Source organism: Pundamilia nyererei, unplaced genomic scaffold (genome assembly GCF_000239375.1).
Source record: "Pundamilia nyererei isolate P.nyererei 1_Seehausen unplaced genomic scaffold, PunNye1.0 scaffold00137, whole genome shotgun sequence".
Classification (NCBI taxonomy): Eukaryota; Metazoa; Chordata; class Actinopteri; order Cichliformes; family Cichlidae; genus Pundamilia; species Pundamilia nyererei.
The window spans coordinates 656,338-672,628 of record NW_005187538.1 but is presented as its reverse complement, the minus strand read 5'-3'; the positions used below and the strand labels follow the sequence as shown (position 1 = coordinate 672,628).

Below are 16,291 nucleotides of genomic sequence, written 5' to 3'. Positions count from 1 at the left end.
TGTGTGTGTGTGTGTGTGTGTGTGTGTGTGTGTGTGTGTGTGTGTGTGTGTGTGTCTATTCGTAAAGATGAAACTTGTACAGAAAATTAAAAAAAATAAAGAAATGACTTTTTATTTTAATTGTTGGTGGATGACTGGATATGTAAAGCGCTTTGGGGTCCTTAGGGACTAGTGAAGCGCTATATAAATACAGGCCATTTACCATTTGTTGTTGAGTTAATATAAAGAAAGAGTAACAGTATGACAGCCTGACAGTTCTCAGTAGAAACACGACAAAGAAGCTGATTCTGCATCTTCCGGATACATTTTATGGGTTTTTACTGATACAGACAAAATAAAAGTGAATCATAGTTTTTATGGGAAGATGACTTAAAGGCATGTGGGTAGTGGGAGTTACGTTATTCCAGACAATATGACAAAGTTAGAAATGGCACCCCCATAAACCAAAACTCAGCAATTACCAAAGAGTTGAGTCACCTCACCTCTGTTTATTTAAGAGCCGAGTATGTGGCAATATACGGGATTACACAGACACACACTTTGTCACCTGAGTGTGTGCAGTCTTAAGAGATTAGAGTAAAGTCCTGGCTTTAGTATTGTACTCAACAAAAGCAGCTGTTATAAGAGATAAATGGAATTTGTCACATTATTTGGTTGGGAAAAGTTCTGACTGACTGAGTGGGCCAAATCTGGCACACAGCCCAGGTGATGAGTGAAAACTGTCACAGGCACAAATGCACATCAGATAAAATGTTCACTCTCAGAGGCCCCGATGCATTATACTAGAGCTCACACTGGCGTCTCATGACGAGGGACGGATTCGATGTGAACAATCTTGTTGGATTCTGGAAAAAATGACGAGCATGCTCCCAGTCACCTGACACGCCGCCTTTGGGGTCGAAAGCTGTGGAATCTTCGACTGACAGTATGGAGGGCACATAGTGCAGGTGGTCAGAAAGGGGCTTCCAGGCAGTAAAAGTAGCTGTTAGGACATGCCTGAGAAGATGACCTTGAATGTGAGATCGGTCAAATTTTAATCTGGTGTGGTTTCTGCTGTCAGAAACTCCTCATTAGACGTTGTCTGTGTCTATTAATCATATGACATTTTTCTGTGCGTATGACCAGAAGCAATAACCGTACAGCCGTTTGCTCAGTTGAATTGCAGCGTAAAACAACACTTCGCCTTTAAGGTTTACTTTGTTCCGAGTAAGTTTGGCTTCCTTCTTGAAATATTCTTCCTGTGAACTAACAGTAAACAGCAGTAATTAGTTGCATATTTTTCCTCCAGACTTTAGGCTAACAAGAGATTACACAAGAGAAAGGGATTTTTTATTAAACCTCTGCTGGATTAAGGTCTTTATTGGTTAAATCTTTCCCAGGAACACAGGAAAATAACATGTATAAGGAAGTAATACTGATAAATACTCCGAATGATTCTTTCATTATTAAACCAGCAGGCCAGGCGACCATGCATACAAACTATAGCCACTCTGACTGTAAGATTTAAAACGATCTAATCAGCCTTGGACTGGTTCTCTGCTTTTGATTGTATGTTGTTAATGATTTTTATTCATTTATTTTTTATGAACGTTTGTGATGCTGTCTGTCATGTCACATGCAGTGAAAACCCACTATAACAAAGCATCTGTGCTTCTCAACAGCTTCAGTGCATTAAAGGACAACACCATATATTTTTTAATGTTATACCCAAACGCTTTAGTATTTCAATACAGCAAGCTGGTGACATTTATTGCCTTAAAGAAAGACGTTCATCAGATTCCAGTCCTGTGAAGTAAATTTTTCTTGAAGGTGTCGCTAAAGCTGAGCTCTCTGTTTGTACATGATGTGACCCTGCAGGAGGAATACAGGGCAGAGGGCATCAGCTGGCGAAACATAGACTACATCGACAACACAGGCTGCATCAACCTGATCAGCAAGAAGCCCACAGCGCTGTTCCACCTACTGGATGAAGAGTGCAAGTGAGTATTTATGTCTCCCTACCAGTTTGACTGGTTTACTTCTTTAGAAATTCAGTTTAGCTTTGCTGTAGTAAACTACCTGATAATTCAGCAGGTGCTGAGTACAGGTGACGAGTTCAAATTGGCAGGTGTTATTCTGCAACTGAAAAATCGCTGGTTTCATTACAGCTTGGGATCTTCGTGGTGTTTGATACCCTCCTCCCCCTGCCTTCTCATGTTGATCTTTGTTTTGTCCTTGAAATACTAAAATCAGCGAGGCACTGAACCTAAAGTGTTTCCGCACTGTTGCAGAGTTCCAGCTGCAGAGCTTCTACAGCTGGACAGTGTCCTCTGCACAGGTTTTATATTAGCATGAAATAAAACAGGTGTGAAAAATGCACAATCCCTTCTCGGCCTCCTCGAGCTTGTAGTTTTGGTATTGTGGCGAAACACAGAACTATCGACACAGACAGAGGAACTAGTTTTGTGTAGGGAAATTACTATATGACACACAAACAGCAACCTAGAGATGGACAGAAATAAATTGGAGTACCTAACAGACTCTTGTTTGTCTGAAGGACCACTCACAGCACATGCTAACATCACTGCATCTCTCCTGTCCTTATGAGTGGACAATTTTTCTTTTATGCTCAATTGGAAAACATTGTGCAAGATTCTGAGTGTGTTTCCTACTACACTTTATAAGAACATTGACACATTTCAGACAAATACACTTAAATTTTGTCAGATTTCTCTAAATTGTTAAGCAAGATGGAGTTGTCCGGAATCTATACCTGCTAAACCTCAATAAAATATGGTGTTTTCGGGTACATGGCTTTACTGCAACTATTTTACAAGTAATATTTCCTTCTTTAACTCCCTTTATTCTCCATTTGGACATTAAATCAAATTCCTCCTGTTAGGCAAAGCTGGAAGGCAGTGACTCTTTAGCTGCTCTGTTTTCATAGCTCAGGTTTCACCCTGTTCCAAAACCCCTGGTGTCTCATTCTTCCCCTCGCTCCTCTTCCTGTAAGCTGTTGATTTTCTGCAAAATTGCTGGCTCTTGATACTGACGCACTGTAGAGATATATGAACTGAAGTCGGCCTAAAAGGATAATCTTCAACCTGTGGCAAGAGAGGTTAAAATGTCAAAAGTGGTTACAGATCAGATGATATTGGCTTCCCACGTTTCCACCGCTATGCTCTGCTATAATATAATACAGTTGTAGCAACTACACACAGAGTGGTGAAAAAAAATAATATCTTGAATTCATCATGTTCTGTGTGGATAACATCAGAAATCTGTTGGACATTTTCTGTGTGATTCGTGTTACAGCATTAAGACATAGTTGGCGTCTTGAATCAACTTCATCAAGAGCGTGATTCTCAAGTTTCCTTTCTTGAGGTGTTTTGATATTAAAAACAAATGTAAAACCCGTTTTACTTCAAAGCATATGTTTCTTTGTTTCCTTTCCCAGTTTCCCTCAAGCCACCAACCAGACTTTGTTGGATAAGTTCAAGCGACAGCATGAAGGAAACAGCTACATCGAGTTCCCTGCTGTCATGGAGCCCGCCTTTATTATCCGACACTATGCTGGCAAGGTCAAGTACGGAGTCAAGGTCAGTGCCATCTTCGCTCTCTTAAGAATCTAAGTCTGTCCAGCCAGTATTTTTTTTTTTTTCTTTACATGTGTGACCTTCACAACAGGAATGTAAGTGCTAAGGCAGGAGCTGTAGCACTAAGCTACATAATACTTCTGAACAGTGTTGTGTTTATATATTTATCTCTCACACACACACGCACACACATGCAGGATTTCAGGGAGAAGAACACCGACCACATGCGCCCGGATATCGTAGCTTTGCTAAAGAGCAGCAAGAACGCCTTCATCTGCGGGCTTATCGGCATCGATCCGTCAGCAACTTTCCGCTGGGCAGTGCTCCGCGCATACTTCAGGGCCCTGGTGGCTTTCAGGCAGGCTGGAAAGAGACACACGCACAAGAAACACACTGGTAAGAACCCACACCAATGCATTAATGGTTGACATACCCTATAGTTAGCTCACTAACCTCTAGCAGTGAGGGAAAGTATGCTCTGTGAAGGGAAGAGATGTTCCAGACTGAGAGGTAAACCTTAGCAAAGCACAAGAAAGCTTATAAAACATAATGTCATCAGAAACATCTATGCACCTGTCTAACAGTGTCAGGGCACCTGCTCATGCTTCATTTGTACTTTAGGAAATGCTCCATAGCTCACAGTTTAGATAAAAGTTGCCATTACATACTGTACTATACGCCAACCTGCTGTGCGTCTTGGTTCATTATGTTTATCTCAGCCAGGTTTTGGATTCACTATGCAGTCACTGTTCTGTAGTCTGTGTGCAAAGTGCTGGTAGTTTTGCAGTGTAATGACAGTAGCTCTTGCTCTGTCTCTCTCTCTCAGCTTTGGCTTTCTGTGAATGCCTTCTTTTCCCTTAGAATTTGCTCTAGCTGTACTTCAGATGCAGTAGATGTTGCAAACAGATGTTCTTTCAGTCCTGCCGGCGTATGAATCGGACTTTTGCTCTGCATCCTCTCCATCCTTCCTTCACATGAAGCGTAGATGTTGTAATGTGGACTAGGTTTTTCTTTTAGAAGTTAGATATCTTTCACTTGTCTTTAGATATCTTTTAGAAATCTTTTCAGCTAAACTAAAGATATTGTGTCACCCAAAGGAATCTTGAACATGTCTTCTAAACTGTCTCTATACAGACGCAGTTTTGTTCTTAAATTTATAAATTTGAATGCTACTGCTATCTTATAATAGAATATGTTCACTGAATAAACCACTAGAAGACGATGTATAGAAATGCCTTTGGGGGGCAAACGCCTATATAAAGACAGTTCTCTCTACTGCTGCCGCCAACGTCAGTTTTGAATGTCAATCATCTTCTCTTGCACAGGTATCTCTCCAGTAGACGACTGAATTTCTTGATCTCATCTTCTTCGCTGTCTAATCTGTCATTTCTCTCTCTCTCTCTTTTTCTTGTGTATTTTTCTGTCTTCTCTCCCTTTTTTTTTCTCTTGTTTTGCTTCTCCAAGGGCATGATGAAGCTGCTCCCTGTGCAGTATTGAAAAGTACGGATAGTTTTAGCTTTCTGCATCACCCTGTGCATCAGAGAAGCTTAGAGATCCTGCAGAGATGCAAAGAGGAGAAGTACAGTAAGGCTGCCAATACAATAACTCCTCCTACTTTCATCTGATACCATGACTAGGGGAAACTATAGGGAGAGGACCGACCAACATTTACTACTTTTCTAGGCCAAGTAAAGCCAAACGATACCAATAAGAATAATACAAACATAAAGAGGCACCATTCCTGCGTTGTGATTTGATTTAGGATGCTTACTTTAGGACTAGATGCTTGTTGGTCTCTACTCTCTCCGTCTCCCCTTTTTTCTCTTTAATGCACCTGCATGTGTTTGTTCCTGTCTTGCATGCTCTTCACTTGTATTCTTACACTGTGCTAGTAAAAGGCATGCAAAGAACTGCATTTTTATCTTGCTCTGTCAGCGAACTTTGGTGATGGAAGCAACACCTCCAGGTTTCCACCACTTTTTTTTTTTAGCAATAGCACATTGCTCCACTGTCATATACAATTTTGTCTGTTGGGTACTGGATATAGTTGCTTGTCCACCAAACGATTGTCTAAAATCAGCTGTTTTCCACTGTCACTAACCCCACATCAGCTGGTGATGGTGATCAAAGACCAAGGGGTGTGTCTGGCATAGCTGGGGACACAGATGTGTACATTCATATCACTAACTGGCTCAGAGGCAGCTTTACATGTGGTGCTGGACATACAGCCGACCTCACACACTTTTCACAAGGGTCACTTTTCTTCTACAAACATTTCATGACACTCAAATGTCTTTTTTGTTGTTGTCTTGTGCCACCCTGCAGCTCCAGATGAGAGTGAAAATGTACAAAGTGATGAAAGTGAAAACGGTACATTGTCGAAGAGTGCTTTATGAGTAGGCTAACACACCTTAGAGTTGTAGGATTTCAGCACTGTGATTGATTGGCTGTAGGTTCAAAACAAATCTTGGAATATGATATACGTTAGTACAAATTTATCACTACCAAAGCCCACCATTGCACTGTAGTGATGTAACAAAGCAGCTGTAGCTTGTATATAAAATATAGATGTAGCCTCTGGGTCTGAACAGTGAAGCCAATGTAGAAACGCTGTCAGTGTAGCATTGAACTAAATGTTTAATCCTTGGGATGTCTTAATATAAGAAAAACATGTGCTACAGTAAAAAGCCGTTTATTCCTTATGACAAATGTGTAAAATTACAGAATAAGTTCTGGTAGCTCATTATCCACACGGGGCTGCATTTATTAAAAAACTGTGTTTTGATTAATTCACAGATGAATTATTTTTAGCAGCATAGAACCACTATTAAACAAGAAATGTTTATGGTAGATGGTAGTGAAAAAACAAGAAATCTTCTGTGATTTAATTGTTTATCTATTATTTAACTACTTTGGTGTAGTAGGAATGGCAGTGGGGGAGGTCTTTAATTCAAACTCTATACCCTCCTTATCTAAGCCTTCCAGTGGGCCAGATTAGTCTTTGCCAGGCCGAATCTGGCCACCGGGCCTTATGTTTGACTCCTCTGTTTTTGGACAGCAATTTGATTGGCTTTTTGATTGACAAAGATGTCAGGAGACAAAATGTTCAGTTCAAGACTTTTCTAACCATGACACGACATCAGTGGCTACATCTATCCTTTATATAAAGTATGGAAAAGTAATCCGAATCAAGTAATCAAGTATTTTAAATTGCCAATCATGGTATTAAACAAACCTACAGGCCAGACTAAACTAAATAATGCTTCAGTATCATCTCACATCATTCAGCACTAACAACCTTGCTATTAACCGCACAAATCTGTGTTAAATGTTACTTCAGCTGCAGTATTTCCAATTTTAAAAAAGGCACATAACAGTCACTGCAGTAACACTTGAGTGTCACACGGTGTCAGAAGTGTGTTTTTTCTCTAGAATGGTTTTGTGTGTAGTGTTTGTGCGTGTTCTTTCACATGATGCCAACATGTTTATTCGTGATCAGGTGTGACTAGAAAGAGTCCACGTACGCCACTCTCAGACCTGCAGGGAACCAACACCATCAATGAAAAATCACCACGGTAAGTGGCCATGTTGTAAAATGTTGTCAGCAGAGTAGTGTGTTGACTCTGGTGGTGTTATATCCCAAGGTGCCTCTTAACGCATCCATCAGTGAATGGATGTGTGATAGTCGTCTTTCCCCCAAAATATTAATAGAAATTACTTGAATGTTGTTATTGTGGCATTTTGTGGCCACAATGAGCAAAACATTGATATTGTGACAGTCCTAATTGTGTGTCCTACATGCAGTGGTAAGGATATTTGCCTCCCAGCATTGAGAGAGACATTGGATGCCTTTAAATAAATGGACGCACGTGCTTGTGACCCTGAGCGTTGGTCTCGTACCCCTCACTGACACTTTCTGTAATTAGCTGTGGACTGTGAGATTTGCAGCAGCACAGAGGGATTCATGCAAGTCAGCTTTTGTTACACAGGAGATCATTATGGAGCTGGTAACCCCCCCACCATCATCATCCTGCCTCCTCTTCCTCCTCCACGCTCCCCTCATCCTCCACATGCTAGGAGAACACTAAACCCCTTGCAGCTGCTTCCTCGGTGATGTAAAGTTGGAGCTATGCATCAGAGAGAAGTGCCCGGGGAGTAATAAATGTTCGGACCCTGCAGGGTGCATATCAGCTGGACAGAGCAGTGTTTTATGAGACTCTCTGAGACACTATGGAGATAAACAGTCACTACAGAAGCCATACTGTACTATCACCATTTGCAGAGATAGATGATCAACTGAGGAGAAAATCTCCCTTATATGGTGAACCAGATCCATACAGAAGATTTATGCTTTACTTTGTTTCGTGACGCAAAAAAATATTTTCTGATTTTGGCCATGTAGGGATGGAGTGCAAAGATTTTGATTGATACTTACACACTGGAGGTTTGTGGTTTTTCTACAGAAATTTATCATCTTGTAATGTAATGCTGACTGGTTGTACAAATCATCTGCATTTCTCCCCTTGGACTGTGCAGACATAACCTTGTGTTGATGATGGTGGAGGAGCATCCTTTGGGTCTCATCAATGACCTCCACAGTAAGAAATGTGGTGGAAAGAATGCCCCTGTTTTTTTTGTTTTTTTCCCCCCGTCTTCTTCTTTTTTTTTTCTTTTTTTTTTTGGTACTTCCGGATTCAAATTTTCATCTTGATGTCCAATATAGTTCAGAATTAACACATGGATTTTTGAGCAAAAAAATTAAGTCATCTGTTTTGTGCATCATCACTATTTTTAAATCAGAATGAACTACACTGGTCGAGTAAGTTCTAACAATTTGACTCAATTTAGGTTACACCCATGTGATGCTTTAATCTAAACATACATGCTACTGCAGACTATCAGTTTATATTAGCATGCTAATATCTGTTTATTAATATACAAATTAAAGATACTGATGAGGCTGTATAAGAACGTCTTTATCTCATTAGCACAATCTGGTATGTTATGTAAAGCTAAAGTTGTTGGATGAGTAACAAGTCAAAGGTTTTCATCCTGTTTAGACCCTGAAAAAACATAATTTCTCTTGCAATCCATCCAATTCGTGCAGAGATAATTCATTTTTGGACCAAACTTGCTAAAATGGTTCCAAGAGCTGAATATTTGTTCCTTCTTGTGCAACAAAGATGCTAAACACAATAACACAGTAAGCGCAGACGCTGCGGTTTGGTTGTTTTAGTTTGGATATCGCCCAGATCTGCTAATCACACAGGTTATTTTTTACTCAGCATTTAAGCAGTGGACGTTAAGAGTCACTTTCAAACCAAGCAGGCAGCCCTGCAGCAGAAACTCTTCTCTTCTAACTGTTCAGTGGTTGTACCGAATTTGGTTACACACACACACACACACACACACACACACACACACGTGTCCCACCTGGTTTTCTCTTTATGAATGATTCAACCTCCGGGTAATAACATACTGTGAATCAGCGAGCATATCTTGCTGCTGTAGTCTGTGTGTAATAATGTGTGGCCTGTAACACATGTGGAGGAATTCTTGTAAACTCATGAATGATGAACGGGAAACAAAACAGCGCACCTCAGTGGATCTGAGGAAGCATGAGATAACCTTTAACTGCCACAGCTGTGCTCTGTTCTGAGTAGTGATGGAGATCGTCTTTGTTTACTTGTCTTTCGTTACCCCGCTTTCATTTTTGCTATGGGATAAAAACCAAAACGGTCTGATGGGTTTTAACCATGACTGACCACTTATGTTTTTGTTTGGGTTCTGGACATGTGGTTGGGTTCCACCTTGAGGCCTGAGGTTTTGAACCCTTTGGGGCTTCAGTAAGGGATTTCTGTACGAGAGATTCATTCTGTCTTCTGGAAAAGGGAATGAAAATTACTTCCCCTTTTTAACTTAGGTCACACTATTTAAAAGTACCAAAAGGACAAAGCCACACAACCATTCGTTTGCCGATGATTTCTAAACTTTCAGTATTCGTTGTTTAACGTCTCATCTGACAAACCAAGTGCAAAGGAAAACAGTGATTTCTAAACAGATGTTTGGAAACTGTTGTGGTAAAATAAAGAAACACTACAGTGGTGACATAGATGTTAAGACATGTTCAATAGCTCAATGACTCATCAAGTAAACTTTTTACGGTAAGGAGCAGGTTGTTGCCAATAATCCTTTAGGTTATATAAAATATGTAGGGGGAAACAAGCTAGATTCAGCTAGATTAAAGTTAGAGAATCAGTGCCTGGTTTATTGTTTGTGTTTCTTATTTTTGACAGTTTTAATTATTAGTATATATTTTATGGACCCTGCAAGCTTGATAAAGAAGGGATGAAATAACTGATTTTATAGACGGCGTCATGAATGGCAAGGTGAAGATTCAAATACAGACTCACCTGCAGACAGACATAAGCAAAAAGCGCACCATTAGTTCAGCTGATTTCACAGCCCAGAATTATATAGTCCATGAGATGGAAACCAAAAACCAGAGCATTTCAAAAACACATGGGAATGGGAAGATACTGAGACAAACACTTAAGGGAAGACAACACTATATACCCACATAGCAAGCCGGCACTGCTGGCTGACTTCTAGCATGATAAGACGTATGTCAACCAGATGTGGGCCAGGGCTGGCATAGATGGCACTGTCTATGTGATGCATTGCCACACCTGGCTGGTTTGTAGTTTAGGTTATGTGGCCCAGGCCCATTGAAAACAGGTCTGGCCCTGATCTGGCATCAAGCTGGGACTTCTGACTGACTGGTGTCATGGCAGAGTGTATGTCAACTAGATGTGGGCCAGGTCTGGCAATGATGGCACTTTGTTATGTTCCTATTTTAGTTAGAAGACTCAAATGCTATGTTGCAATACTATACTGCTGTGGTAGCCAGCGTTTCAAATGCAGGTTTGACAGGTTTGTGAGTGTACACTTTATCCAAAACCTAGTGACTGTTTACTCATTCACAGCCAGCGGGTGGCTGTAACTCAGGAGGTAGAGCAGGTCACCTTCTAATCAGAAGGTCAGTGGTTCAATCCCTGGCTCCTCCAGTCTGCATGTCAGGAGTGTGAATGTGTATAAATGTAGTTAGGAGGCACTCAGTTTAGAAAACGTTTGTGACTAGGTGAATGTGGCATGTTGTGTAGCACACTTTGAGTAATCCGGGAGAGTAGAAAAGCGCTTTATAAGAATCAGCCCATTCACTGTCTGAACAGTTTTACATGTTACGTTTGCACTATTACGTTCCAGCACATGTTGTTATTACATGGCTTGATTAAGGTACACATTAGGCTGACATCTGGGACCAGAGCTGAAACTGTTCTGGGCCAGCACAGGGCCAGCAGTGTGTCTGCAACTGGCCCGTGGCTGCACACAACTTACACATGGCCCTCATACCGCGAAGAATGACGGCCCTTTGGTGGCCCAGATCAGGTTTGCCAAAGGTAATCCACACATGGGCCAACACAGGACCACCACTGTGTCTGCAACTGGCCTTGTGCTGGCCCATGTGTGGGCCACATCTGGCAAACCAGATCTGGGCCACCAAAGGGCCGTCATTCTTTGCGGTATGTGGGCCATGTTTAAGCACATTGTGTGGGCCAGATCTTGGCCATACCAATTTTGCTATGTTGGTAAACACATTAAGGTTATTAAAGAAAGTGGACATAACTGAATAAGAAGATGGAGGAGGAAACCAAAGACAATGAAAAAAGATGGGATTAAAATGAAAAAATACACTAGAGACAAGTAACCAATCAAAATAAAACAGGAAGTTAGAAGCCAAACAGGGAGAAACAGACATGTGAATGAACCTAACCTACAGGAATTGACACAAGAGGATGAGACAGAAACTGCTGAGAGAACAAACATTAAAACTAAACTACAACAAGAACTACAAGCTTAAAAAATGCTAATGAAAACGGGGAGAAAAATTAACCAAGGTATGAACAACAAACATAAAATTCATCCTCCGAAGGCAGTCAGACCTCGGCTCCCGACGGTGCGTCTACATCTATTGTAGTACTCTTTGTTTAGCACACACTGTAAATATAAAATATTGGACTTCCACAGTACATCCCTCAGGTACTCTTGATCAGCTTCAAGTGAACAAAGTAAAAGTAATAAATGTATTTCAGAAGATATTCTACGCAGGCTAAAAAAGTCAAGTTACAAGAAGACATATTTCTTAGTTTATGGGAATAGATGGCTGTGATTAATTGGAAAAAAAAAATTGAGAACTAACTGCTCAAATTGTTTTGTATTGTATTGCTTTTAATTAATAAATGTATGAAACTATTAATGATGTATAGAATTATTATTATATAGAGATCAACATAGATTTAAAGTTTGATTTGCTTTAAAAGATGTCTTTTATTTTTTTATTTTCAAATTATTCACTGGTCTGTATGTTTGGTCTGAAGGGGTTCCCCAGGGCTCGGCTGGAACGGGCGCGTGGGTAGACAGAGCCGCTTATCATCCAGCAGCTCTACTGCAGAAGATGATGGCATCTTTCTCAACTCTACCAGCAGCAAACTCCTGGAGAGAGCCCACGACATCCTCATGTCAGTATCGAGATGCTATTTTCTTTTCTGCTCTACAGTAATTTGTTATTTTGGTTAGCACTGCAGTCTAGACACAAGTAAACCCTAAAGTTCAAACATCTGTCCTGATGAAGTCTCCTCCAGCAATGACTACATTCCTGCAAGCTCAGTCAGTGCTGATCTCTAGTTGAACCTGACCTCTAAACCCCTGTATGGCAGAGAGCAAGTGAAGGAGAATTTCTTTCCCCTCAGGGATCAATAAAATTCTGCTTTATTGACAGGAATATGACATATTTAGGAAAAAATCTGAAATTATAGGTTGTTTTGTTGACCAGACTTAAAAAAGAAAAGAAAAACCCACCTGTCTCACTTGCTGATTTAAAGAACTGCTGAACTAGATTTTCAGTTTTTGTTTTATTTTTCTTCCAGGAGGAACAAAAACTACAAATCTAAGCCCGTTCTTCCAAAGGTACAGTGCACAGTATTTTTTAATTTACCCTTATAGGTCACAGTGCATACAGACAGCAGGCATAAAGTCACCATGACTTGTTCCCCAGGGCTCTGTCCTGGGGCCACTCCTGTTTACTATACATATATATCACCAGTCTTGAATTTAAGCGTTTGGATATTTAATTTTTATACAGAAAGATATGGTGATCTGCTTCCGAACAGTACCAGGCTCTTTAACAGTTGAAATATTAAAAAACAAATACTGAAAACAGCAAAGCAAAACATGCACTATTTTTAAATGCAAAATCAAAAGCACTAAATATCCCATCTGTTGGTGCTTCTCTAAGATTGAGTTTGTATGTGAAACCACTCTGAGCTTTATAAATAGTTTTAGATAAGTCTGTGTTGATATGCGTCCATCTTGCTTACTGAGGAACATCCTTCAGATGAGTATCAGAAGAAGGACTTACTGCTCCTGTCGGTTCCTATAGCCTGTACTGGAAAAAGTGAGCTTCTCTCACTAAACCAATTTTAAATGAGTTGAAGGAAAGTAAATATAGCTGTAGAGGATTTTAACTGACTCTTATGTATGTATTTTTCAATCTTGGCGACCCTTTTATTTGCTAAATACAAATTAAATGGATGGTACTTCTTATATTATTAACTGACTCTGACATTATTATTGTTGCAGCATTTACTCAATGTGAAGTCACTGAAGTACCTCAACAATCTGACGCTTCACGACCGCATCACCAAGTCATTGCTGCACCTCCACAAGAAGAAGAAACCACCCAGCATCAGCGCACAGTTCCAGGTCTCTCTCTCTCACTCACACACACACACACACACACACACACACACACACACACACACACACACACACACACACACACAGAAAGCAGTCCCATACAGAGCTCAATAATTTGCTTCTCACAATGAAAATCTCACCAGGGTGAGATTGAGCAGGCTGGAGGAATCCCCTCCCAGCTGTGAACGTGACAAAAACAAGGTGTGTCCATTTGATGGCTTAGTTTCTTTTAGTGCAGCCTTTACTGCTCACTGTCTAATCCTGGATCCAGTGTGTGTGAGGTGTCTATCATGTAGTTACCCACACCCAAACGTCATATTTGTATGACATCGTCTCTGGTAATAAAATATATTTGATTTAGTGAAAAAGAAAAACACACAAACACACCCTTTGGAAAATTCTTCACAAAGAATGAACAGAGGTACAGCTTCCAGTATCAGAATGATTCGGTGCTCTTCAGGTCCAAAATGTCTGATAGGAGCTTGCATTGTTAGCTAGTAACACACAAAAGGCTGAGAACAAATTCCAGAGAGCAAAATTTTCTATTTTCTTCCCAAGTTCTTTGAACGTGAACTGTGTGCTCTGGCTGTTGGAGGTAGAGACGAGCGCTGAGGCCCCTCTGGCAGGCAGCCCTGGCCCCTGTGTGTGGATGACTTCACTTTCCACATCCTGTGCTGCACTGATTGCTTTAATCTCCCATGGAGGGGGAGGAGACTGAATTCCTTCTGCCACTGAATTATCGCGCACACATGCTGACACATATGTGCATGTGTTTATACACACACACACACACAATGATGGCACATGGAAATGTTGCACACATGTCTTTGTCCTTTTTATTTCCAGTCTGCATGCTAACATAGACTTGTTGCTGGTAATTATGATCCCAGGCAGATACTTTAATCTTGCAGCACAAGAGCTTTGCTTGCAAATGGACCAGTTACTTATAGCTGACAACAGTCACCTAACTTTGACTTCTGCCTGTCAAACAGCTGTGAAGTGAGCCTCAGCTCGTTATCTTCTTCTCTGTTAATTCTAATATTTTGGTTTTTGTGTCTTGTCCTCTAGGCCTCTCTCAATAAGCTAATGGAGACTCTGGGTCAGTCTGAGCCTTATTTTGTCAAGTGCATCCGTTCCAATGCTGAGAAGGTACAGTGTGCTCCCTCCAGCCTGCGGCCACTTTGACTGTTTCGATGTAGTTTTCAAAGCATTACTTATTTCCTTTGAAGTTTGGACTTTTTTTTTTTAAAGCTGTTTATCATTTTCCCATCGTCTCTCTGCAACCTCTGCTGCCTGTCGCTCTTCCTTTTTTTTTTAACACCCCCCGATGCCTCCTTTTTTTTCTCCCTCTCTTGCTTTCTTTCTCTCTTTCAGCTGCCCTTACGGTTTAACGATAACCTGGTGCTGAGGCAGTTGCGTTACACAGGTATGCTGGAGACAGTACACATCCGGCAGTCGGGTTACAACATCAAGTACACTTTCAAGGTAATACACTCAATTACACTGTGTATACTCTTCAAGCATCTGGTTACGCTTCATAATAACCACTTGGGGTTGTTATTGACATTAAAGGACACCTTTTACCCATCTCTGAGTCTGATGTGGGTTTGGCTGAAGTATTTTATAACCCAGAGTGGTTGGGCTCACTGCTCCATCCATCCATCCATCCATCCATCCATCTTCCTAACCTCTTGTTCAGTTAGGGATCCTTTAATTAGTGATTACGGATTGTTAATGTACTTTCCCTTAATTAAAATTCAACATTTAATAGGAATGATTAACCAAAAAAATGGTAATGTAGTACAGAAAAAGTTACTTGTGACTAAACCAGGTACAGTACAATATAAAATATATTTTAAAATAGATCATTTTTTGTTAGACAAACGAATAATGGAAGTAAACCTATTTTATACCATCACTAATAATTATAATTTTGTTATTTTTAAAAGTAAAATAACTCTCAAGAACTCAATTTACAACCCTCTTTATAACCGTCATTTATTGTTTGTTTTTTTTTTTTCTTTGGATGCAACATGTTGCTTTCATCATAAAAATCATGTAAACTTTATGAGAGAATGATGGAAGATCTGTCTTTAATCTGTCCTATGATACCTGATTATGTGCTTTCCATATTAAACTAAAAGGTTTGCAGCAGAACTTTTTGTTAATAAGTTATTTGTCTTGACAAAGGCCTGCAGACCTACAGAAGACACTATTCATAAATTTTCTCAGGCTGAGCATTTACCCTGATTAGTGAACTAATCTGTGTAAAACTGAAGCTCCCCTTTAAACACTGTTTATTTCCCGAATCTCCCCTCCTTGCATTATTTTGCGATCTTTGTCGATAAATGCCAAAGATCTTAATTTCCAGAATGCACTGAAAGAGCCAGTTGCTAAAAGTTCAGCAGCAGATCATAGCTACGCAGGCCAGAGGGCTGCTGAAGCGCTCCTGAGCCAAAACTTAAACAACACTCATGTCTCCACAAGTGCAGGCGCCAGCCATGAATTCATCTCCAGGAAACTTGTCGGTGATGTTGTTTCATTTGGGGGTTCTTTGTATGTTGTGTCATGAGGGACTTATGAGGGATGTGATGTGGCAGCCATCTTTAACCACACTGGCTCTCATAGGAATGATGTCAACCCTGTAAGAAATGTGACTAATAAAGCAGATGAAGTTAGATGCAGATTTGGGAGTGGCTCACTCCTACCTCAGTTTTTTTTTTTTTCATTTGCTTTCCATGTTGTGGAGGCGTGTAACCAGTATAGTTTTATTATTTAAGATCTTTACTGCCAGGATTCCTAAATAGTAATTTCAGAGGCATTTTAACATAGGTGACTCTTTAAGTTTGTCCAAATGTCAGATGTTTAAAGTGAGAAAATGCTCGATTTAAAGAAAAAAA

General features: G+C 40.3%; 1 protein-coding gene across 5 annotated transcripts in view; it reads left to right on the top strand.

Moving 5' to 3' along the window:
- myo9aa (myosin IXAa) overlaps window positions 1–16,291 on the top strand; it is a 95,773-nt gene that overhangs the window by 63,038 nt on the left and 16,444 nt on the right. For 4 of the 5 annotated variants that reach the window (XM_005743967.2, XM_005743968.2, XM_005743964.2 and 1 more), the window contains exons 12-21: window positions 1,858–1,979; window positions 3,437–3,578; window positions 3,773–3,971; window positions 5,040–5,159; window positions 7,075–7,150; window positions 12,014–12,154; window positions 12,563–12,602; window positions 13,275–13,397; window positions 14,460–14,540; window positions 14,766–14,876. In XM_005743967.2, the coding sequence (XP_005744024.1) occupies window positions 1,858–1,979; window positions 3,437–3,578; window positions 3,773–3,971; window positions 5,040–5,159; window positions 7,075–7,150; window positions 12,014–12,154; window positions 12,563–12,602; window positions 13,275–13,397; window positions 14,460–14,540; window positions 14,766–14,876 (1,155 nt within the window). The remainder of the gene's footprint in view (window positions 1–1,857; window positions 1,980–3,436; window positions 3,579–3,772; window positions 3,972–5,039; window positions 5,160–7,074; window positions 7,151–12,013; window positions 12,155–12,562; window positions 12,603–13,274; window positions 13,398–14,459; window positions 14,541–14,765; window positions 14,877–16,291) is intronic. The other variant, XM_005743969.2, reaches the window with a different exon arrangement.